At 42.3% G+C, this 25,732-nt stretch overlaps 1 protein-coding gene across 2 annotated transcripts in view; it reads right to left on the bottom strand.

The window, feature by feature from the left end:
* The window catches only part of tspan15 (tetraspanin 15), a 53,921-nt gene extending 36,554 nt beyond the window's left edge, over positions 1 to 17,367 (bottom strand). The window contains exon 1 of one of the 2 annotated variants that reach the window (XM_023821532.2): positions 17,109 to 17,367. In XM_023821532.2, the coding sequence (XP_023677300.1) occupies positions 17,109 to 17,192 (84 nt within the window). In that variant the 5' untranslated portion in view covers positions 17,193 to 17,367. The remainder of the gene's footprint in view (positions 1 to 17,108) is intronic. The other variant, XM_023821531.2, reaches the window with a different exon arrangement.
* Positions 17,368 to 25,732: the final 8,365 nt, after the last annotated feature.

Raw genomic sequence — 25,732 nt, 5'->3', positions numbered from 1 at the left:
TTTCTAGGGAAAACACACAAATGGAAAGGATAGGATTCGTATGATAAGGTTATTGTAGGGTAATTTTAGGTATTTCATTTCATCTCAGGTGATTCCCCAAGAGCCAAGTGCCATCACAAGGAGCCTCTGTGAAATGATTGTGATGGACCTGCAACCTCTCTCTGTGGTTGAGGATAAGGGGTTTAGGAATTTTGCTAAGACAATGGACCCACACTACAAGATTCCTAGTAGGAAAAGTTTGATGGAAGGGAAAATACCTTCACTTTTTGCAGAGTGCCACTCTAAAGTTCAGAAATATCTTGACAGTGCAGAACATGCTGTACTGACAACAGACATGTGGACATCAAGATCCACAGAGGCATATTTAACTCTCATGTCATGTAATTGATGACGACTGGCAAATGCAGGCATTCGTCCTAGAAACCTGCAGTTTTACAAATCAACACACTGCAGAAAACATTAGCTCAGAATTGATCAGGATAACAACTGAATGGGGCATCACTGACAAAGTTCAAGCCGTAATCACGGATAAAGCCTTTAATATGGTTAATGCTGTACAGAAAGCAAGCTGAGCACATTATCCATGTTTTGCTCATACTTTGAATTTGGTCATTAAAGATTCCATCAAGGCCCTCCCAGACCTGCTCAGCCTCAAGGAGAGGTGCAATGCTATTGTGAGTTTTTTTCACCACAGCACAAGAGCAACAGAGAGGCTTAAAGTAGTGCAAAAACAGCATAACTTTCCAGAGCACAAACTGATCCTAGCAGTTGAAACAAGGTGTAACTCCTTGTCTTACATGCTTGAAAGACTACTGGAGCAGAGGGAAGCTATCACCACAGCCCTCTGTCTGTTTGGGAAGAGCACACTGTGCATGACTGAGGAAGAATGGTCGCTGATCAGTCTCTCTCTTGATGCACTGAGACCATTTGAGGAGGTTACAAAATAAATCTCTTCTGAAAAACATGTTACTTTCAAAAGTGATTCCCCTGGTTTCCCTACTTCTCAGGTCAACTGCATCTTATTCATGTGAAGGTAGCAAGCTTGCAGCTGAGCTGGCTGCACAGTGCCAACATCGTTTCAGAAACATTGAAACGTTTTATGGCCTCGCTGTCAGTACCTTCCTGGACATAAGATTTAAAAATCTTGGCTTCCGCAACTCAACAAATGTTGAAACCATGAAAGCTCGACTCCTGACTGACATGCAGTCACTGCAGGCCTCAGCTCCCAGACCAAGCTCCAGTTCTAGCTCTGCCTCAGCTATGGCTTCTACTTCACATGCCCCTGCAGAGTCTGCTACAACTCCACCTGCACAAAAAGGGATATGGGCAGAGTTTGACAGTCAAGTCCTTGCAACACAGCAGCATCGCACAACAAGCACTGATGTGTTAATTGAAATGCATCGTTACTCAGAAGAAAAACAGATTCTGAGGGATCAAGACCCACTTCTTTGGTGGAAAAACAATCAACCAACATTTCCTACTCTCAGCAAGCTTGCCAAGAAACACTTGAGTGTCATCGCAACATCTGTGCCATCTGAGAGGATTTTTTCAACAGCTGAAGAATTGGTTAGTCATCGCAGGAGTGCGTTGACAGGGGAGCATGTGAATATGGTGTTTCTCAACAAGTATCATGAAATAGCGTAGTTGTTAACAGTCAGGAGACAGTTTTGTTTTTTTTAGCTAAAGCTTTTTTGTTAGTGTTGTTTTTGAAGAAACATTGATAATGTGTGTTGTCAGTCAGAAGACAAAATACATATATTTAAAATAAAATTAAAAAAAAGTTTTTTTTTTTTTTTTTAAAGAAAACCATTGAGAATGTGTATAGTTTGTTGTTCTTTTGATATCTGTGGTTAACAGTTGCCTTTTTTTGGCAAAACATTGTTTGAAACAGCAACAGTAATAAATACACTCACCTATAGGATTTTTAGGAACACCATACTAATACGGTGTTTGACCCCCTTTCACCTTCAGAACTGCCTTAATTCTACGTGGCATTGATTCAACAAGGTGCTGAAAGCATTCTTTAGAAATGTTGGCCCATATTGATAGGATAGCATCTTGCAGTTGATGGAGATTTGTGGGATGCACATCCAGGGCATGAAGCTCCCGTTCCACCACATCCCAAAGATGCTCTATTGGGTTGAGATCTGGTGACTGTGGGGGCCATTTTAGTACAGTGAACTCATTGTCATGTTCAAGAAACCAATTTGAAATAATTCGAGCTTTGTGACATGGTGCATTATCCTGCTGGAAGTAGCCATCAGAGGATGGGTACATGGTGGTCATAAAGGGATGGACATGGTCAGAAACAATGCTCAGGTAGGCTGTGGCATTTAAACGATGCCCAATTGGCACTAAGGGGCCTAAAGTGTGCCAAGAAAACATCCCCCACACCATTACACCACCACCACCAGCCTGCACAGTGGTAATAAGGCATGATGGATCCATGTTCTCATTCTGTTTACGCCAAATTCTGACTCTACCATTTGAATGTCTCAACAGAAATCGAGACTCATCAGACCAGGCAACATTTTTCCAGTCTTCAACTGTCCAATTTTGGTGAGCTCGTGCAAATTGTAGCCTCTTTTTCCTATTTGTAGTGGAGATGAGTGGTACCCGGTGGGGTCTTCTGCTGTTGTAGCCCATCCGCCTCAAGGTTGTGCGTGTTGTGGCTTCACAAATGCTTTGCTGCATACCTCGGTTGTAACGAGTGGTTATTTCAGTCAAAGTTGCTCTTCTATCAGCTTGAATCAGTCGGCCCATTCTCCTCTGACCTCTAGCATCAACAAGGCATTTTCGCCCACAGGACTGCCACATACTGGATGTTTTTCCCTTTGCACACCATTCTTTGTAAAACCTAGAAATGGTTGTGCGTGAAAATCCCAGTAACTGAGCAGATTGTGAAATACTCAGAGCGGCCCGTCTGGCACCAACAACCATGCCACGCTCAAAATTGCTTAAATCACCTTTCTTTCCCATTCTGACATTCAGTTTGGAGTTCAGGAGATTGTCTTGACCAGGACCACACCCCTAAATGCATTGAAGCAACTGCCATGTGATTGGTTGATTAGATAATTGCATTAATGAGAAATTGAACAGGTGTTCCTAATAATCCTTTAGGTGAGTGTATATTAATAAGCACAAACTTCTATTTATTTATTTATTAAAGCAACATTATTTTGCAGTGGCTGACAGTGATGAAATTAAAGTGATGGTTTGGAGTAATTCCAATCATAGCCCTGTTATATAAGCTTGGGTGAGTGTTGTCGATAGCAAGGAAAGTGAAAAAAATTGGAACAACACAGACCGATTGGCGAACGCCCTGCTTACACTAACTCAATGGAACATAAGCTCACGTTACTCTATTTTCCATTCAATTAGCGTTAGATGCCGGTTCGCTATTTGGTATATGTTGTTCCAAATTCTTTCCGATATGAAGGCTGCTGTAGTGGAGTGGATAGAGGGCTTGAGCCTTAATCAAGCAATCAGGGTTCAAATCCCACCCAAAATATAGCTCTGAAGGGAAGAAAGTAGTCTACAACTGGACATTAAGGCTTCCACCTTCTCTTCATAAATCATAGGCCTACACATTTATATAAAATAAATTGTGCTGTTTTTTTTTTTAAGTTTAATAAGTATCGTATCGATATCGGTGATACTGGCCATGTATTTACTTGGTATCGGATCGATATCAGATTTTGCAGTATCGCCCACCACTAGCTATAACGGACATGCAGTTCCGCCTACAAGGCGTGTGGCGTGCCGGTGATATCGAGCGCAGATCTGTAGTGGGGATTGTTAATACATCTGGTCAGGTAAAGTTGGATTACTACACGTACAATATAATAATCTATAGATTAAATGGTGTCCTGTAGTTGAGTTCTGAGCATACAGCAACTCTGGATATAACGGACTGTTTTGCCAGGTCCCTGGAAGTCCGTTGTAACGTATGGTATTTTACTGTAAAATAAAAGCATACGCATATTACAAAGGTGAATCATGAAATGCAATGACTGTAATTGGGGGAAAAAATCCGTTAAAATAATATGAACAGGAAGATATTTTTACATTTTGTTTAGCGACTGTCTACTTTGAAAAGTTCATTACTAAAATAGCAAAGACAAGACACGGTTATTTGTGCAGAACATTGCACGCGGATGTGATTTAAAGTATTTTATGGAGATCAAATAATATTATACAGTAATAATGACAGGTGACATCAACCCAGAATGTTCCCCGTTGGCTATGGGGATCGAACCAGCAACTTTCGCATTATAAGGCAACAGCATAAACCACTGTAGCACCGTGTACTACGCACTAGTAACATTTACGTAACTTATGCATTTAGTCTGTCTGCAATTCATTGCCAAGCCAACTCCCTGGCTGTGCTTATGGCCATAATATTGCCTTTTTTTAACGATTACATCTTTGTATTTTTCATACAGCTCCATCAGCAGCGTTTGTTCTGCAGCGGAAAGAAACACCGCTCTCATTTTACAGGCTTTCTGACTCATTTGGTCGATCTATCGTTCATCCATTTATTTGGGCTTCTTAAATATCGCGGGTGTGCCGCACTAAGTGAGATTATGCAAGTCTGTCTTGAATGAGCCTTGATTAGTTAAAACTGAACTGCGTTCGTGTAATGACATGAGGCTAAGTTTAGAGATGGAGCTAGGTTGAGTCTGACTTTTTCGGGAAAGTCTGCCTTTCTTTAGCTACTTTCATGGAATACCCCCCAGGAGTTTATTTAATACAAGTACAAACACACCAGGGAAAATACACTGCTCAAAAAAATTAAAGGAACACTTTGAAAACACATCAGATCTCAATGGGAAAAAAAATCATGCTGGATATCTATACTGATATGGATTAGGTAATGTGTTAGGAATGAAAGGATGCCACATTGTTTGATGGAAATGAAAATTATCAACCTACAAAGGGCTGAATTCAAAGACACCCCGAAAATCAAAGTGAAAAAATGATGCGGCAGGTTAGTCCATTTTGCCAAAATTTCATTGCAGCAACTCAAAATCGTACTCAGTAGTTGACACACATGGTTGTATGCATGCCTGACAATGTCGGGGCATCCTCCTAATGAGATGCCGGATGGTGTCCTGGGCAATCTCCTCCCAGTTCTGGACCAGGGCATCACTGAGCTCCTGGACGGTCTAAGGTGCAACCTGGCGCCGTTGGATAGACTGAAACATATTTGGGGGCAGCGTGTGGCTCAATTGTCTGTAATCACAAGGTCGCCAGTTCAAACCCAGCCTCAGCACGTCTGTGGGTCCTTGAGCAAGGCCCTTAACCCCCAGCTCCCTGGGCACCCCAACAGGTGGCTGCCCTTCACGAACAACTTACTCTACAAAGAGGAGGTTGAGGGAGGCGTAAAAACAATTTCCCCACGGGGATCAATAAAGTATCTATTATTATTATTATTATTATTATTATTATAATGCCCCAGAGGTGTTCTGTTGGATTTAGGTCAGGCGAGCGTGGGGGCCAGTCAATGCTATTAGTTCCTTCATCCTACAGGAACTGCCTGCATACTCCCGCCACATGAGGCCGGGCATCGTCGTGCACCAGGAGGAACCCAGGACCCACTGCACCAGCATAGGGTCTGACAATGGGTCCATGGATTTCATCCCGAAACCCAATGGCAGTCAAGGTGCTGATGTCTAGCCTGTAGAGGTCTGTGTGTCCCTCCATGGATATGCCTCCCTTGACCATCACTGACCCACCATCAAACCGGTCATGCTGAACAATGTTACATGCAGCATAATGTTCTCCACAACTTTTCAGACCCTTTCACATCTGTCACATGTTCTCAGTGTGAACCTGCTCTCATCTGTGAAAAGCACAGGGTGCCAGTGGCGGATCTGCCAATTCTGGTATTCTACGGCAAATGCCAATCGAGGTCCACAGTGTCGGGCAGTGAGCACAGGGTTCACTAGAGGACGTCGGGCCCTCAAGCCACCCTCATGAAGTCTGTTTCTGATTGTTTGGTCAGAGACATTCACACCAGTGGCCTGCTGGAGGTCATTTTGTAGGGCTCTGGCAGTGCTCCTCCTGTTCCTCCTTGCACAAATGAGCAGATACTGGTCCTGCTGATGGGTTAAGGACCTTCTATGGCCCTGTCCAGCTCTCCTAGAGTAACTACCTGTCTCCTGGAATTACCTCCATGCCTTTGAGACTGTTCTGGGAGACACAGCAAGCCTTCTGGCAATTGGCATGTATTGATGCGCTATCCTGGAGCAGTTGGACTGTGCTGTGCAACCTCTGTAGGGTGCAGGTACTGTATCACCTCATGCTACCAAAAGTGACAATGACTGTAGCCAAATGCAAAACTAGTGGAAAAAAACAGTCAGAAAAGATGTGGAGGGAAAAATGTCAGTGGCCTCCACCTGTTAAACCATTCCTGTTTTGGGGGTCGTCTCATTGTTGCCCCTCTAGTGCAGTGGTTCCCAAAGTAGGGGTCACGACCCTCTGGGGGGTCGTGAGACATTGAGGGGGGGGTCGCGAGATGATTTCCAAGAAATCAAATAATTTTTTTAAAACTATTAGAAATAAAATTTTATCAACATTTTAACATTTTATATTAACATTTTATCCATAACTAACAAAAGATAAAAACTAGTAGTTAATAGTTGCATTTAAAAAAATATGCAAATTAAAAAAATCCATCAGCTTTTCAAATTTCTTTCCATTTGATCGTGACCCCTGAGGTGATTACCACAGATTAACAACACAATAGCGTCAGTTGCAGCAGAATTTACAGCACCATGTTAAAACATTCCGACATGTGCACATAACATGTAGGTAATTTTCATCGCTTTATGCTTAAGATATTACTTTTGTTGAAATGAAACGAATGAGTAACAATTAAAAAAAAAAGTTATATGGTTGTTAGACCATTGTGTTCTTTTGTGTTGTCATGCTCATGCAGGGGTAGAATTACTTTGTTCGGGGGGCACAGCAATGTTTGCCTTTTATCCCCTCAAATATAGGAGGGCACTAAGGCATTTTCCCGTAGGTTCGGAGGGCACCAAGGCAATCAAGAATTACTGGCCAGGGCACTGAGGCAAAAAGGTATATAGCCGGACGCATGAAATATTTAGCATTCTGACATTTTCAAGGGCAATAAATGCATTAGCACCCTGTGAAATACTGTTAGACTAGCTATTGAAAAAAGATGCTGTTGCCTTCATTCACCTACTCAGTAATGACGAAATGTTTTATGAAAAAAAACAGAACCAGCTATTGTCAGTGATAAAAACTTTAATTTAATGAACATTATTTTTACTGAGACATTGACACTAACATGACTAACAGAACTTCAAAATAATGCATGAGTGACCATATTCAAGCCAACTAACACTCGCCAACTGTCCCGAGCCACTCAAACACAGTCGCGAGCCACTCGCTAACTGTCCCGCCCAGTGCCGCGAGCCACTACGAACTGTCCCGCCCAGTGCCGCGAGCCACTACGAACTGTCCCATGACAGCAGCTGCAGGACAGTACAGTTTATGCTCTAACTCCTTCTCCGTATTCACTTCAATTCAATGCACATCTGGTATCAATTATTTCAATCTTCTAAGAATTATTACAGTCTATTATAAATTATTACAACGTCAAGTAATGACAGATAATTTCCATAACAATAGATGCGGTATGATTGGGAAAGACATGCATAACCAGCGAAATTACCTAAAAAATGTGGTTATTTTCTGGGTCTTAGAAGCAGCGGCCGTCATCTCAGCCTGCTTTCTGTTTTTTCACCCGATCTTTCGTAGGCATTTTAATTGGAACTTTGTGGCCTTATAACAGGTCCTTAACATGTATTTGTCGATGTAAATCGATGATTGTTCACGTGCCAAAAATACCCCCAATACAGCCTCACTTTCAGAAGAACTTCTAAACCTTCTCACCCTCCCTATTCTATGAACATGTTACTATTAGTTTCGGAGGGAGCTAAGCATCGGCTAGAATAGCCGCTCTGAATAATTTAACCATGGAGGTGTGGCTAACGTAAAATTATGGGATGCGCTTATCAACCCAGATATCATGGACATGGCGACAAAGAAGTAAAAAACGGAAGAACTTGTTCTTGATTTCATAAGTTTATTGACTTTATTATGATCTAAACATACACAATAGGCAAATGAGGAAGAGGGTATCTGCAAGTAGCTGCTGGCTAGAACTTGTAAATATTCAGGGCAGCATGGCAAATTGCTAAGGCACGGCAGCTTTTGCCGTCGATAATTTCGATCCCTGCTCATGTTTGGATAGGCCTATTGGCGCATGTGCACTGTTGTGCGCAACATTTGTATATTTTAACCACTTCCGAGGATAGTGGGGGTCACGAGTCACTGACACGGTTATTTTGGGGGTCGTGAGCTGGTCTAGTGCACCTGTTGTTAATTTCATTAACACCAAAGCAGCTGAAACTGATTAACAACCCCCTCTGCTACTTAACTGACCATGTCAATATCCCAGAAGTTTAATTGACTTGATGCTATACTCTGATTAATAAGTGTTCCTTTAATTAACAAATAAAGAAACCATAACTGAACACAACTACGGACCAGGACTAGGGAAACTAAACAGAGCAACATTAGCATAGGTGCCTAATACAATGATGGACTAAAGAACAAAACAAAGGCAAGCACTAAAATTCCCTAAGGCCTGAAACTAACAAGGATGGACAGATACAGCATAAGACAAATCAACCAATCACTGAAGGCACAGGACAACGAGCAACAGATGGGAAATTAACACAGGCACTGGAAAACAGACAAGGCACAGATGAAATAACTAATACTAATGCGCACAGAACTAAAAAAGCTACATGACCTAAAACTGAGAAAACCAGGAGATACTACACTAGAAAAAAACAAGTACAAAGCACAAGGAAGACAAATCTAGAAGAGGAAAACTCAAAAAGGAAAACAGAAAAACACTAACATTAAATATAAAACAACAGATGTGACTAGCCTGAGCCAGCCTCGAACCCATGGCCAGAGGCCCCATGGATTCTAAACTGCATGTTCAACCCCCTAAGCTATGAGGTGGCCCAGGAAACAGGGAAAGCACACAAAGGTGAAGAACAGAGAACGGGAAAGGCAGGATAACGATAATCGAGGGCACCGAGCATGACACTAACACCTTCTATCTAAGCATCTTTATCCACTTTATTTACATTCCAAAGCAAAAGATGGCCTTTGGAGAATGGCTGAAAAATCCCAGAATGTGCCAATACCACATACTGAACTCAGTTTGGACTGTGTCCTAGGATTTAAGGATTTTGTCTAAATTAGGAACTGGTCCTTGCTGGTAACCCTGTAAAGAGTTTAAAATAAAGTAAATCACTATGTGGCCCGTTTACTTCTTTATTTCCTACCTACCAGAGAAAGCAATCCTTTTCTCCACCAGTGCAGTTATGAACAGATACCCCAGGCATGGGCCAGGGTATGAATATTTGTACAACCATCCAAAGCACACTTTACTTTAGGCCTCATAGGCTTAGCAAAGCAGAGACAATACTACAGCATAACATGAAAGTCAAAACAGTTGTAAAAGAGAACTGCAGGTAGGTATGGTAACTGTAAGCCCCTAAAACAAATAGCTGCCAGGAGTGGCGCCAACTTAGACAGTCGAAGAGGCAGTAGCGCTGCTAAATGCTTAAGCTGACACTCTGTAGATAACAAAGGGGACATTCTCAAAAAGTCACCATATTTTCCATTTATTATGAAAATAACAGATAAAAATGCTTCATTAGTTTGACAGTAGTGCCACAGAAGAGAGGAAACAAAAGCTTCAGGAAGTATGGCAAACACTAAACTATATTCAAATGATTGTGAAAAATGTGAATTATGTGATTCTAATTTGATCTTGACTTCACCTCATCAATTGGGAATCCATATTTAATATTTAATCTGCAGCCTGGATTAAGGCCCAAAAGGTACAGAATCATGGCTCAAACATTCTGGGACAAAGTTTTATGGTCTAATTAGACAAAAAAAAAAAAAAAAGGATAACGTGTGAAGAACGAAAGGATCTTCTCATGATTCCAAACACACAAGCTCTTCTGTGAAACACGGTGGAGGTAATGTCATGGCTTGGGCTTGCATGGCTGCTTCTAGGACAGGCTCATTGATCTTCATTGATGATGTAACACTTGATGCCAGCAGCAAAATTAAGCATTTTGTTTACCAAATTAAAAAGAGGTGCAACAAAACAGATTGGGAGATCCTTCATGCAGCAAGGCAACAACCGAAAACACTACCAAAACAACCAAGGAATTCATCAGGGGAAAGTAGTGGAGGTTTTAGACTGGTCAAGTCAATCTCCAGACTTAAACCCTATGGAGCATGCATTTCACCTGCTAAAGAGGAGACTGAAAGGAGAAACCCCCCAAAACAAACAACACATTGGTTGCAGTGAAAGCCTGGAAAAGCATCACAAAAGAAAAATGCAAACATTTGGTGATGTCAATGTGTCACAGGCTTGATGCAGTTATTGCACGCAAAAGATTTGCAACTAAATATCACATATTGTTCAGTTTAAACCATTTGTTCCTATACTTTTGCTCACCTAAAAATTTGGTGTTCCATTACAAACGACATATTCTAAGTTAACTTATCTAGATGTAAATACCTGAAAATAAAAGTTGAATTACTGATCTCGTCTCATTCAACTTTTGATGTCAAACCAAAATGTTTTCAGTGTACAGCAAAAATAAAGGAATTGGCAGTCCTATTGGATTTATGACCATACTGATGCCACTTTAAAGTTGAATTTCATTAAAAGCATTTAACATTAGATACACTTTATTGCCAAAAGTATTGGGACACCTGCCTTTACACACACATGAACTTTAATGACATGCCATTCTTAATACATAGGCTTTAATATGGAGTTGGCCCACTCTCAGGTCAGACACACTCCATGTCCTTATGGACCTTGCTTTGTGAACTTGTGCACAGTCATGTTGGAACAGGAAGGGGCCATTCCCAAACTTTACACTTGGCAAAATGCAGTCAGGCAAGTACCATTCTCCCCTTGGCCAAAACAACCTCAATAAGACGTGTACGAAACCATATATCAATCTCTAAAATCACTGGCAGAAAGTTTTCCCCACTCTCAAATGCAGAATTCCTTAAACTATGTGATGTTTGAAAGGTGTCTTGCGTGCACGGTCCGTTTCAAATCACCCCACAGCATCACAATAAGATTCAGATCCAGGCTTTGACTTGGCTATTCCAGAACTCTCAATTTCTTTCTAAGCCTTTTCTTGGTGGATTTACTGGAATGTTTTGGGTCATTGTCATGTTGCATGGTCCACCCCCAATTCAGCTTCAACTTTTGGACAGATGTTTTCACATTTCCACCCCCATGCTTCACAGCTGGTATGAGGTTCTTCTGCTCAAAATCTGTTACTGTGTCCAAATAATTCAATTTTAGATTTATCTGTCCAAAGCACATTGCTCCAAAAGTCCCAGTCTGACTAGGCGGTCTCTGGCAAACTATTTTTTATTTTTTTGACAGCAAGGGTTTCCTCCTGGCACACCTCCCATGTAAAATCAAACGTGTGCTCTCTTTCTCTCTTTCTGATGGCAGATGCATGTACCTTGACATCAACTGGGGCAAGAGCTTCCTGTATGTCCCCCGTGATGATATTTTAGAATTTTTGGAGAATTCTTTCAGCATCCTGCAGTCTGCTCTTGGGCTGAAGTTGCTAGGGCAGCCTGATCTGGCCATGTTGGCAATTGTTTTAAATATGCTCCACTTGTAAATTATTTTTCAGACAGTGGAATGGCCGATTCCAAACTCTCAAGATCTTTTTATATCCCATCCCAGACTCATCTGCAATTGCAGTCTTCTTTCCAAAGGCCTCAGAGAGCTCTATGGACCTCACCATTGTGATATCGTTCACTTCAACAATCAGGAGCAAACCAAACTATACATGTCTGTGGTTTAAATAAGACAGGCTCCACCAAAAAGCTCTGTAATGATGTTCTAATCATTTTCACCTGACGTGGTGCTCCAGAATCTAATTCTAGGCATTTTAAATAGTAATAGATGTGATGGTGTCCTAGCTTTTTCCTGAGTGGAAATTGGCATCATAGTTAATTTCTTTTGCTAAATAAGTGAATTTGTTTCTTGTTTTTGCAAAGGTGATACATCACCTTTACCTACAGATATGATTTAAAAGATGATTAAATATTGATATTTCTTAATAAAGAGCTAAAATATTTAATGGGGTGTCCTAATTTTTTCACCTGACTATCACCATATTGGGTGTCCTGTAATTTCTGGATCTATGTGTTAGTATAGAAATCATGCATCACAATGTTTTAATATTCCGGTTGTGTCTGAACATGTGCAAAAACATCGTTGTCAGCAGTAATTGATAAATGTAAGGAATAGGTTGCTACAATTAAGTTACAATTAGAACAAACTAGGGCTGTCAAAATTGTCAAACAATGGCAATTAACCGGGCTAGAATTGAATTTCATGATTAGTCGGATTATTTGTCGGATTTACAGTAGTTCGGGCTAATTGTAAATGAACGAAGATAAAGACCATTTAAACTGAGGTACCTTAAATCCGACAAGTAGTCCGGCTAAGCAAAAAATCTAGTTTTTTGATATGGGTCCATGGTATTGCACTTCTGTGACAGATGGAATGCATCCGACTCATGTTCAAGATGTTCAATAAACACGTTAAGTGCATATATATTCCCTTTTTTCTTGAGTCTGTTTGCTCATACAAAATGAAATGTGATTAATATAGATTTAAAATGAATATTTAATTGTGATTAATCAAAATTAATCCACAGCAACCCTGTGATTAATCTGATTAAAAAAAAATTATCGTTTGACAGCACTAGAACAAACATTATCATAATATGCATAATATGCATAATATAGGTCAAGACAGGGATGGGCCGATTTTTTCAGTTCCGATGCAAATCTGCAAATTTCAATACAGATTCTGATACAAGTGCTCTTTATATAATGCTCTTTATATAATGATATAATAAGTGTAAAGTATATATACTGTACATACACACTATTTTTTTAAACTAGTAAATACAAATAAAAAAAATATAGGCTAAAAAAACCTTTAATTAGGCTTCTGGTAACATACCAGAAAGCACTGTTCCACCTCATTTGTACATGTTGTTTTAAGCCTTTATGATGCATTTGCAGTTCAATTTGAATATCTTCCAAGAAAGTTCATGCAAGTGGCATATGCTTAAAATGCCCTACAATTTTTCTGTCACTGGCAACAGCGTCACTTACACTTCGTTGCAATAGCAGCCCCTCGTGTATCCCAAGCTGTAGCGAGTGCACAAAATAGCCCAAGCTAGCGACTCCCAAATCATCCATTGCTTTTTTTTCCATATTATTCGTGTTGCACAATTTCGTGCACTTTGTTTAGTGGGATTTTCCACTAAATGCTGCTTCCACCTCTCAAAATTGTTTTTACAAGACTACAAATTGCTGTGCTACTAGTTGCTGTTAAATGCGTAAAATCCTTCCAAAGCATCACCCTCTTTTCGGACATTCTTACACTCCTCATACCGCAAGGTTATGCGCATGATGTCACAGGAGGTGGAAGTCACCGCATTCATGCCTTTTGAGTGGCAAAAAAAAAAAAAAAAAAAAAAAAAAGAGGCAGCGCTAGCCTTCAGCATAAAACCGGGAGGGCACATGTCCCAGCATGCCCTACATGCAGTTGTAAATAGCCCTTGTATTGTTGTTGTTAATAATAATAATAATAAATAATAATAATAATATTATTATTAATGGTTATATTTCCTTATTGTTGCACATGTGTTTGCACTGTCCGATCCTCGTGTGTAATTAGCTTACGTAAATCTCCCACCGTGTGTGTATCTTACAGTTCAGCGTCTGACAATTTTGTGTTTCTTATGTGTAATGGGTTCAGTGCTCGTTGGGTGCCTGATGTAGTCCTTTTCAGGACTGCTAATAAAGAGTGTATTCTCCCCAGCAAGCGAGTCTCCGTGTCTCTTTCTGCTCCTGCAATGGCTCAGTCTGCCTGATGCCACATTGGTGTTAGAAGTGGGATCCCGGAAGCAATCCTGTTGGCACGGCTGGAGCGAGCGCTGATCACCATCATCTGGCAAGTTTACTCCAGCCTGGTGGACCTTGAGGCAGCAGAGAAGCGCCGGCACCCCATGAGGGACGAGAAGCTCATCTACTGGTGCTGTGGGAGAGCAGGGCACCAGGCTCGCTACTGCCCAGAAGCTTGCACCAGAGCCTCTGGCAGACAAGCAGGGGACACCGGGGAAATAGAGGCACCACCCACTCTATCTGGGATACACTAGACCCACACTGCACGCCCTGAAGCCACTCCTGCCTGCCCGCCAAAACCTTGGCAAAAACGACATCGGCGACTGAGGAAGGCGGACTCTGCAGCGGACTCAAGCTGCTCACCGGCCGTCCAGAGCTCCCTGCTTGTCAGTAACGAGAGACCGCAGCACGATTCTGGCTGTGAGCATGACCAGCGGAGGCTGCCCTGTTGGAGCGGGAGGAGGTGTGCCGCAGCTGGGATGCCCGGCTCGCTGCAGAGCGCTGCGGGCTTGACCATCATGACTGTGAGCAGCTGCGGGAGTCTGCAGAGCAGGAGCGGCAGGAGCTGGAGCAGCACTGCGGTGAGTTAGCCAGCTGGGAGAAGGAGCACGACCGGCAGAGGTGCCTGGCCAAAGCAGCGGAGGCGACATTATGGGGCCACGAAATGGCGCTGCTCGGCCGGGAGGAGGTGTGTCGCAGCTTGGAAGCCCAGCTGGCTGAGGAACACCGCGAGCTGCAAGAAGCAGAGGTCGCGCTGCATGACCGAGTGGAGGCCCAGCTAGCCAAGGAGCTTGGCGAGCTGGCGGCTCGACCAGAGCGGGAGCTGCTGTGCAGGGCCACACGACCCTGTGAACAGGAGGCCCCGCGGCAGGGCCTGCCTGCCCCACAACACCCGGGCCCTAAGCGGGGTAGAAAGAAGGGCCGGGGCCAGGTGGATGCTGCACTGCCATAAGTCTGCAGCAGCCTCTTGCGCTGGCTGTCGCCAAGAAGGGAGCCTGGCTGTGGGGGGAAAATCACTGGGCATGGACCCCCTGGAAGCTGTACTGGGTCCCCTTAAGGGGCGGAAGAAGGGTCAACGCCGGCGGGGATCCGACGTGCCAGTATTGCCCAGCAGCTAGCCATGCCAGCACACAGGGAGCAACCTGCCCCACCATCGGAGGCAACGTACCGCCGGCTACCAGCGAACCCCTGGGACTCGCATCAGCACTGAGGTGGGAACTGGGGGGTGGCTTCCGGGATGGTCGACCTCTGAGGAGAGGGCAGTGTAGCACCGGCGGGGTGCATGTCCCAGCATGCCCCGCGTGCAGTTGTAAATAGCACTTGTATTGTTAATGGTTATTTTTCCTTATTGTCACGCATGGGTTTTGCCCATGTTTTGTGTACCCTGTCTGATCCTCGTGTGTAATTAGCTTATGTAAATCTCCCACCGTGTGTATCTTGTGTTTCTTCACAGCTTGCTACAGGAATTGCTCTGCTTCAGACAGCAGAAAAGATAATCAGGGTCTCTCTCCCCTCTGTCGCAGACATTTAAACTGTGTGCTGCATCCACAAAGCCACCAGGATTACGGATGACCCCACACACCCCTCCCACATTCCTTTCTCCCTCCTTCGGTATGGCAAAAGGTTATTTTACTGCCAGGATAGGAAATAGTTTCTTCCCTCAGGCCGTCAGACTGAACCAGAAAAGAATCACGAACTGTATTTCATACGCCATTTATTATATTCTGCACACTCTCTGTCCTGCTGCTACTGTTTGCACTTCTGCACTTTTATTACAATTTATTGCCATCTAGCTGCTAAAATACAGTACAGGTTGTAATACTGTATCGGCAATAATACAACTTATTCAATATCCACTCAAACCACCACGGTTCGACTGCACTGTATGTTGTCGCGTCCTGTAAATTGCACTGTGTAGTCCCGTATTACTTCTGTCCTTTTGTTTTTTGTGCACCTTGGTCCGGCGGGCCCTACTTCACTTAACTTCCTGATAACTGAACATAGCGAAGAAGTTACGTGAGAAATGCCACCAAATAATTTTAAGTAAAAACATAAATTTTATTCTTAAGAAATTTTAAATAGTATTAAGCATTCCTGCAACACGGATATTGTGCTTTGGAAAGCCATTTAATGAGAAGCTTTACAGATTCAAACGGGTCAAGGCCAATCGTTTTCAGCCCAACGCAGACGAAGTGTTATTTAAGCTGCCGTATAAACACGATCTGCAGCAGAATACTCTAAAGAGATTTACTCAGCGTGAATAAAGTGCTTAACTGGACAAATTACCATCTGCATTTATTATGTGCCACTTGAGCACAGACACCAAATTGTAAGTCAGGCCGACTGAAGCGCTGCCATTCGTCTGACGCAGAGGAAGCGCTTTCCGGCGATCTGCTGCTCCCTGTTCATGGCTCCATATGCTGAATTAATTGGCCTTACGCAGTATTCACGGCATTTAAAGTTTCACAATTAAAATCTAACGTGCAAACTGAAATAAGAATGGGAATTTGGCGGAATACCTTCTTAAAAATGCCTGCTTTCATTTCCCACTTGCTCGCTGAAACATGAATCTGTTCTGTTCAGTGCAAGCGCGACAAACACTGGCAAAATCCCATAATATTTCTTTAAAACAAGAACGATAATATCAGCATGTTATAGTCAGTTTTACTTAGTCAAGCATCTGGGTAGCAAATGAAATTAAACCAAATTAAGACGCGCTTAATAAATAGGTTAATTTCGAGTCAGTCGTCTAATCTAGTAGCCCTCTGTCTTTTTTATACCGTGAATCAACACGGGGCATCAGCCCCGGCTCCTTACGGTCATTACAAATAAACAGCGAAAGACATTGCCTGTGCGCTCCTACTACTCGTAAATGAACAGCAACAAAGCCAAACAAATTTATTAACATATCAGCAATGCTACAGCTGTTCACTCGGTACAAACACACCCCGACACACGGAGGGTAAGGCAAGACAGGGACTGAAGACGAAACCGGGACCGAGACTCACCCAGAATACTGTGGCGTATACGATGAGAGTCGCCTTCAGGAACAGGTACGAAAACTTTTCACAGTAGCGCACCTCGCTTGACATGTTTCAGCTGCTGCGTTTTAACTTCCCTACCGTGCAGCTTTTACCTCGCTGGCGTCCTGCCTTGACACTTCCTGCTAGTCCACTCTCCGTACCTGAAAGCACTCCATTATCTGTCACTCTGTCGGCCGGGACAGCGCTTTGATTGATAGGGCTCTGTTCCAATGGGAGATCTGCTGCTTTAACTGCACACGAATGCCGTGTGTTTCATCAGGCTATAAGAATCTATAAAACATATCGGTTAGCTTAAAACTGGACACTGTCTAGGTTCTAAATAGTGTTTATGCTAATTAGTTGTAATCTACCCACCTGATTCCCTTTAACCTGTGTTGCTTTTTGATTTTTTGATTTTTTATTATGAGTTATCTGTCCATGGTTTGCCCTGATTCTCTGTGTGCATTTAAGTGCTTGCTAGTGGTGGGCGATACTGCAAAATCTGATATCGATCCGATACCAAGTAAATACATGGCCAGTATCACCGATTTCGATACTTATTAAACTTAAAAAAAACAGCACAATTTATTTTATATAAATGTGTAGGCCTATGTTTTATGAAGAGAAGGTGGAGGCCTTAATGTCCAGTTGTAGACTACTTTCTTCCCTTCAGAGCTATATTTTGGGTGGGATTTGAACCCTGATTGCTTGATTAAGGCTCAAGCCCTCTATCTACTACACTACAGCGGCCCTCATATCATATTCATCATGTTAAAGCAATAGTTTGGAGTAATTACAATCATAGCCCTGTTGTAGAGCTTGCCAAGTGCTTTCAATGGGAAGGAGACGGAAAGAATTTGGAACAACATATACCAAATAGCGAACCGGCATCTAACGCTAATTGAATGGAAAATAGAGTAACGTGAGCTTATGTTCCATTGAGTTAGTGTAAGCAGGGCGTTCGCCAATCGGTCTGTGTTGTTCCAATTTTTTTCACTTTCCTTGCTATCGACAACACTCACCAAGCTTATATAACAGGGCTATGATTGGAATTACTCCAAACCATCACTTTAATTTCATCATTGTCAGCCCCTGCAAAATAATGTTGCTTTAATAAATAAATAAGTAGAAGTTTGTGCCGTTGAAAAAATCCTCTCAGATGGCACAGATGTTGCGATGACACTCAAGTGTTTCTTGGCAAGCTTGCTGAGAGTAGGAAATGTTGGTTGATTGTTTTTCCACCAAAGAAGTGGGTCTTGATCCCTCAGAATCTGTTTTTCTTCTGAGTAACGATGCATTTCAATTAACACATCAGTGCCTGTTGTGCGATGCTGCTGTGTTGCAAGGACTTGACTGTCAAACTCTGCCCATATCCCTTTTTGTGCAGGTGGAGGTGTAGCAGACTCTGCAGGGGCATGTGAAGTAGAAGCCATAGCTGAGGCAGAGCTAGAACTGGAGCTTGGTCTGGGAGCTGAGGCCTGCAGTGACTGCATGTCAGTCAGGAGTCGAGCTTTCATGGTTTCAACATTTGTTGAGTTGCGGAAGCCAAGATTTTTAAATCTTATGTCCAGGAAGGTACTGACAGCGAGGCCATAAAATGTTTCAATGTTTCTGAAACGATGTTGGCACTGTGCAGACAGCTCAGCTGCAAGCTTGCTACCTTCACATGAATAAGATGCAGTTGACCTGAGAAGTAGGGAAACCAGGGGAATCACTTTTGAAAGTAACATGTTTTTCAGAAGAGATTTATTTTGTAACCTCCTCAAATAGTCTCAGTGCATCAAGAGAGAGACTGATCAGCGACCATTCTTCCTCAGTCATGCACAGTGTGCTCTTCCCAAACAGACAGAGGGCTGTGGTGATAGCTTCCCTCTGCTCCAGTAGTCTTTCAAGCATGTAAGACAAGGAGTTCCACCTTGTTTCAACTGCTAGGATCAGTTTGTGCTCTGGAAAGTTATGCTGTTTTTGCACTACTTTAAGCCTCTCTGTTGCTCTTGTGCTGTGGTGAAAAAAACTCACAATAGCATTGCACCTCTCCTTGAGGCTGAGCAGGTCTGGGAGGGCCTTGATGGAATCTTTAATGACCAAATTCAAAGTATGAGCAAAACATGGATAATGTGCTCAGCTTGCTTTCTGTACAGCATTAACCATATTAAAGGCTTTATCCGTGATTACGGCTTGAACTTTGTCAGTGATGCCCCATTCAGTTGTTATCTTGATCAATTCTGAGCTAATGTTTTCTGCAGTGTGTTGATTTGTAAAACTGCAGGTTTCTAGGACGAATGCCTGCATTTGCCAGTCGTCATCAATTACATGACATGAGACAGTTAAATATGCCTCTGTGGATCTTGATGTCCACATGTCTGTTGTCAGTACAGCATGTTCTGCACTGTCAAGATATTTCTGAACTTTAGAGTGGCACTCTGCAAAAAGTGAAGGTATTTTCCCTTCCATCAAACTTTTCCTACTAGGACTCTTGTAGCGTGGGTCCATTGTCTTAGCAAAATTCCTAAACCCCTTATCCTCAACCACAGAGAGAGGTTGCAGGTCCATCATAATCATTTCACAGAGGCTCCTTGTGATGGCACTTGCTCTTGGGGAATCACCTGAGATGAAATGAAATACCTAAAATTACCCTACAATACCCTTATCATACGAATCTTATCCTTTCCATTTGTGTGTTTTCTCTTGAAATTTGTTGTAGAAGCAGCGCTGTCAAGACTTTTACAATTATATTGTCAAATAAAAAAGTGTTCACTCAGTGTTTATCATTGTGCAATAAAAGGCATTATTTTGAGCATGACTTCACCGATCGTGCTGATTAGCAATTTAGCACTTAATCATTTAATGAGAACACTGACGTTTATTAAAATGAGATCCTAAAAACTATGGCAGACCAAATTAAACGATGGCCGTCGCCAGAATCTCGTTTATGTGGGAAACTCAGCATGTCTGTAGTTAGGCTACTGCATCAGTCATGCATCTTCTAAATTACCTGGATATTCCCTGCCTCTCTGAAGAGACTCTGCCAATGAACTCTGCCTCGGCGCAGGAGGTCTTTCTGACAGCTCTCTCTCCTCCTCCCTGCGTGACTGTAGCTCAGTGTATTGTGTTTTGTGTATTTTCAGGTGTTTGTATAGGTTGTTTGTGTTACCACAATATTTAACGCTTTTGCGACACACATATGCTTATTTAGCATAAAGGTAACAGTTCCTGTTGTGCAGGGGGAAAAGAGATACATGAAAGTGGCCAGGACTTATAAAAGTTCCCGGTTGAGCCAGCCAGCAATCCTTGTTGCAAAGCATTCCCCTCTCTGGTTTTATTCATGACATCATCAGTGATTAGTCAACGTCGACTTGACTTTCATGACATAATATCAACTTTAAAAAACCTTAAGTCATGCAATCCCTAGTCTGTACCTTCACTGTGGCCAGTTTCTGCTAACATAAATATACCGAAGAGTCTTTGTCTGGAGCAATGACGGCGTACAGGCTTCAGCTGAAATACAAGTAGGGCAAGATTTACTTCACATTCTTACTCGTAAGGGCCATTTTTTACTCCACATTTGCAATGCATTAGCTTACGTGTGCTGTTGCAGCGTAAGTAGTGTTGCTGTATGGAACACCATCTTATGGCACTCTGTGTGGTCCAAAACTATGCTCTTGCTACATACACTGTATTGGCAAAAGTATTGGGACACCTGCTTTTACACACACATGAACTTTAATGACATCCCATTCTTAATACATAGGCTTTAATATGGAGTTGGCCCACCCTTTGCAGCTATAACAGCTTCTACTCTTCTGGAAAAGCTGTCCACAATGTTTAGGAGTGTGTTTATGGGAACTTTTGACCATTCTTCCAGGAGAACATTTGTGAGGTCAGACACTGATGTTGGACAAAAAGGCCTGGCTCGTAGTCTCCACTCTAATTCATCCCAAAGGTGTTCTATTAGGTTGAGGTCAGGGTTCTGTGCAGGCCAGTCAAGTTCCTCCACACCAGACTCGCTTATCCATGTCCTTATGGACCTTGCTTTGTGCACTGGTACGCAGTCATGTTGGAACAGGAAGGGGCCACCCCCAAACTGTTTCCACAAAGTTGGGAGCATGAAATTGTCCAAAATGGCTTTGAATGCTGCAGCATTAAGAGTTTCTTTGACTGGAGCTGCAGCATTAAGGGTTCCTTTCAACTGCTGTTGTTCCCAATTGCTTCCACTTTGTCATAAAACCACCAACAGTTGACTGTGAAATACTTAGTAGCAAGGAAATTTCACGAATGGACTCATTTCACAGGTGACATCCTATCACAGTACCACGCTTGAATTCACTGAACTCCTGAGAACGACCTATTCTTTCGCAAATGTTTGTAGAAGCAGTCTGCATGCCTAGGTGCTTGCTTTCATATGAAGACGCGCCTTATAAACAGGTTAATTTCAAGTCAGTCGTCTAATCTAGTAGCCCTCTGTCTTTTTTATACCGTGAATCAACACGGGGCATCAGCCCCGGCTCCTTACGGTCATTACAAATAAACAGCCAAAGACATTGCCTGTGCGCTCCTACTACTGTGGGCATGATTTCTATGGAAGTGATTGGAACACCTGAATTCAGTGATTTGGAGGGGTGTCCCAATACTTTTGGCAAGAGTGTACACTCACATCAATAGACATAATATCTGCGTATTCACGTGACATTTACATGTAGATTCAAATAATGGCACATCATAAAACAGGTGTGTTGCCAGAGTCTGCGCTTTCGTAATATTCAAAATTAGAAGTCTTGACCTACATTGCCACCATATGTTTAACGTAACATTGTTTAAACTAATATTTAGATTAAACCATCCTCTTAAAAGCATAGCCAAATTTAGATTTATTATCTGTCCGCTGGTACCTGAGTTTTGTTTTAGCGAAATTAGCCTTGTATTCTAACTCATCAAAGCAAACATACATTTTTCAAACATGCATTTGGAATTCAGGAGGTTGAATCTGCAGGATGTCATGTGGGATCTGCTTTGAATCACACCTGGTTTATACCAGAAAAATCTAGAAAATGCTAAATTAAATTTTGAATATCTCAAACATCTGGTGATATTTTCATCTTGTCTATACATCCACATCATTTCATAAACAGCAGTACTTAGACCCTGTTTTTCAGCTTCTGATGAAGTATGAACTCGGTTGTATGTGCACAAAAAATGCGTAGAATGGACGCAGAACACCTGTGCTGGCCATAATGCATAAGCACACATATTGTGAATGTCAAACATGAACTGGTACTAAGTTTGAACCATATTTCAGGCAACTTGGCAAAGACGAATTGTCTGTGGCACATTGCAACGGGTCTTGAGGTATGCATTTTTATAGCTGATAAAGTCTTTGCTGTGACCCCTCACCAGAGAATTTGCTGCTACTCATTAGAACATAAGAAATTTACAAACAAGAGGAGGCCATTTGGCCCATCAAGCTTGTTTGGGGAGAATTCAACTAATAGCTTACAGTTGTGAAAATCTTTATTTCTCATTTAAAGGAACCTAAGGTTTTAGCTTGCACTACAGTAATAGGAAGACTATTCCGTTGTCACGGATCCGGGCGGCTTGGACACGAGAACGTGGCATAGTGCACACAGAAAAAAGGATGGACGACCCACTGGCGGCTCCAGGAACACAAAGGGGTTTATTACATAAAGCAGAAGACACTACAATAGGGTGACCAGATAATCCATGTCAGGGAGGACACTCTGAGCTAGGACAGGAATTGTAAATTACCATTTCAATTAAGCGGACCTGGATTTCACTTGAGCACTCAGCTCTTGCTGTGTGCTGATTGGTCAGTCTCCTATAATCATGCATGTGTCACTAATGCTAATGTGAAACAGCTGGATGAGTCTTTCAGTCAAGGAAACAAACCAGTCAAAGCACAAGAAGACCTAAACTATTTAGCCGAGCACAGGAGCCTTTCAATTAGAAAGTAGTTTGTAAAACCCGAAGTAGCTCAAAGTGTCCTCCCTGACATGGATTGTCTGGTCACCCTACACTACAAACACAACAAAACCAAAAAAGACCATGAGGGTCAAAAACTAAAGGGAATAAACTAAGACTAAATCACAAAAAACCAAATACACATCAAACACTGAAAATAGCAAAACCATTGAACATCGCAAACAACAACAATGAACCACTGGGGAACTGAACAGAAGCAGGAACTAAAAAACTAAGGGGTAACGAGACTAACACAGGACAGGTGAGGCTAATTAACAAAGACCAGGGAAACAGGGCACAGGTGAAACTAATAAACTCAAAGGAACTAAAAACAGGGAAACTAAGAACTAACCAAGGAAACCAAAACCAACACTAGGGAATTACAAACAGGTAAAGACAAGCAGGGGCACAAGGAACAAAACCAAATACAAAAACCACCAGATACAATAACTAGAAACACTAAGGAGCAACATACAAAAACAGGAGGCAGGATTCAATCACAGGACAGATGGGCACACAGACAACCACATGCTCAACACATTGAGCCACAAGACCAGACAGACAACAAGGGAGAACAAAGACTAACATAAAGAACGGAATGACCAGCACCACCTGCTGGTCAAACGGGGAAGGGACATGGTAGGACCACAGCAGGGGCTGACCCTGAAAAATTCAGTGTTTGTTTAATGTTTCCAAGACATTGCGACGTGGATTGACAGCAGCCATTTTGCAACTGTTTATGGATTGGTCTTTAGTGATTTAGGAATCCTCTCAACTACTTTTTAGTTCCCCCAGACTTACAGTAGGTGCTACTTTTAGCGCTAAGGGGCTTTGTGAATTGGTCTTATGCTACATCCACACTAATACGTCATTTTTTTTTTTCTTATGGGAGTTTCCGAAAGAAGAAGACAGCTTCTCCTTCAGAGAAGTTGTCCAAGTATCTGTCATTGATCTGTGGCTGTACAACAGAATTAGTGTGTTTTTTGTACCTCTGGATGATGGTTGTCTCCCAACATGGGTGTTCACTGTTACCCTTGAGGTCCACTTCACCCAGGTGAAAAAACCAGCAGAAATTGCAATGATTCTTGTCTAGAATCCAGCCATAGTAGAGGGCAATGTAAAACACCACAGTAGCAGACATTACAAGGAGCAGCAACATGGATGTATGGTTTACGTTCTGAGCAACCCCAATATGAAGGAAGTCCAGCCAAGAGCTTAAGCAAACTGAGGAGATATCACATCTATGGGTGACTTTCATGCATCTAAAAGACTTATCTCAAGGTCAACATAGTTGAACCCGCCTTGGTAGCCAGTACCACACACATAATAGTTTATAGCCTTAAGTTAAAGTGTAATTATGATTGTTAATCTTGGACATAATCAGAGCAGGATCACTTACACCAGTGTTTCTCAAACCATAAGAACATAAGAACTATACAAACGAGAGGAGGCCATTCGGCCCATTGAGCTCGCTTGGGGAGAACTTAACTAATAGCTCAGAGTTGTTAAAATCTTATCTAGCTCTGATTTAAAGGAACCCAAGGATTCAGCTTGCACTACGTTATCAGGAAGACTATTCCATACTCTGACTACACGCTGTGTAAAGAAGTGCTTCCTTAAATCCAGTTTGAAATGTTCTCCCGCTAATTTCCACCTATGGCCACGAGTTCTTGTATTGGAACTAATGCTGAAGTAACTATTCAGTTGAACAGCATCCAAACCTGTTAGAATCTTATAGACCTGGATCATGTCCCCCCTCAGTCTCCTTTGCTTGAGGCTGAACAGATTTAGCTCAAATAACCTTTCCTCGTATGACATTCCTCTAAGACCAGGAATCATTCTTGTGGCCCTACGCTGCACCTTTTCTAAGGCCGCTATGTCCTTTTTAAGATATGGTGACCAAACCTGTACACAATATTCTAGGTGAGGTCTCACCAAGGAATTGTATAATCTTAGCATTACCTCCCTTGACTTAAACTCCACACACCTGGAGATATACCCCAACATCCTATTGGCCTTTTTTATTGCTTCCCCGCACTGGCGAGAATGAGACATGGAAGCATCAACATACACACCAAGGTCTTTCTCATAATCAGCTACCTTTATTTCAGTAGGTCCCATAAAATACCTGTACTTTATATTTCTGCTCCCTACATGGAGTACCTTACATTTGTCTATGTTAAATTTCATCTGCCAGGTGTCAGCCCAGTCACTAATTAAATTAAGATCCCGCTGTAGCTGCTGAGCCGCTAGTTCAGTATCTGCTACACCACCCACCTTGGTGTCATCTGCAAATTTCACCAGTCCTTAGGACCCCCAGAGGGTCCACATTTTTGCTCCCAAAAATGTGGACTGTCTGGCAGGGAACTGTGAGAGAGCAATATCCTGGGGGTCCCCAACGATTGGGTTGAGAAACACTGAATTACACCATTTTCTGGAGTAAATCTATATAGAAGCATAATTTAGCAATTAAAAAACATTCCAGTGTACATTTTAGAAATGGTCCTAATATAATTTATGTCTATTATCTTCTATCTGTAAATTTCAGTTCATGGAGAATTCACTGTGCCTCATCCTATGAAGCTCTGTGAAGATCTCAGCTGAAGTTTCAGCAGAGGTTCTACACACTTAAT

The sequence above is a fragment of the Paramormyrops kingsleyae genome, chromosome 3 (assembly GCF_048594095.1).
Source record: "Paramormyrops kingsleyae isolate MSU_618 chromosome 3, PKINGS_0.4, whole genome shotgun sequence".
Lineage (NCBI taxonomy): Eukaryota > Metazoa > Chordata > Actinopteri > Osteoglossiformes > Mormyridae > Paramormyrops > Paramormyrops kingsleyae.
This window is presented reverse-complemented; position numbering and strand designations above follow the sequence as displayed.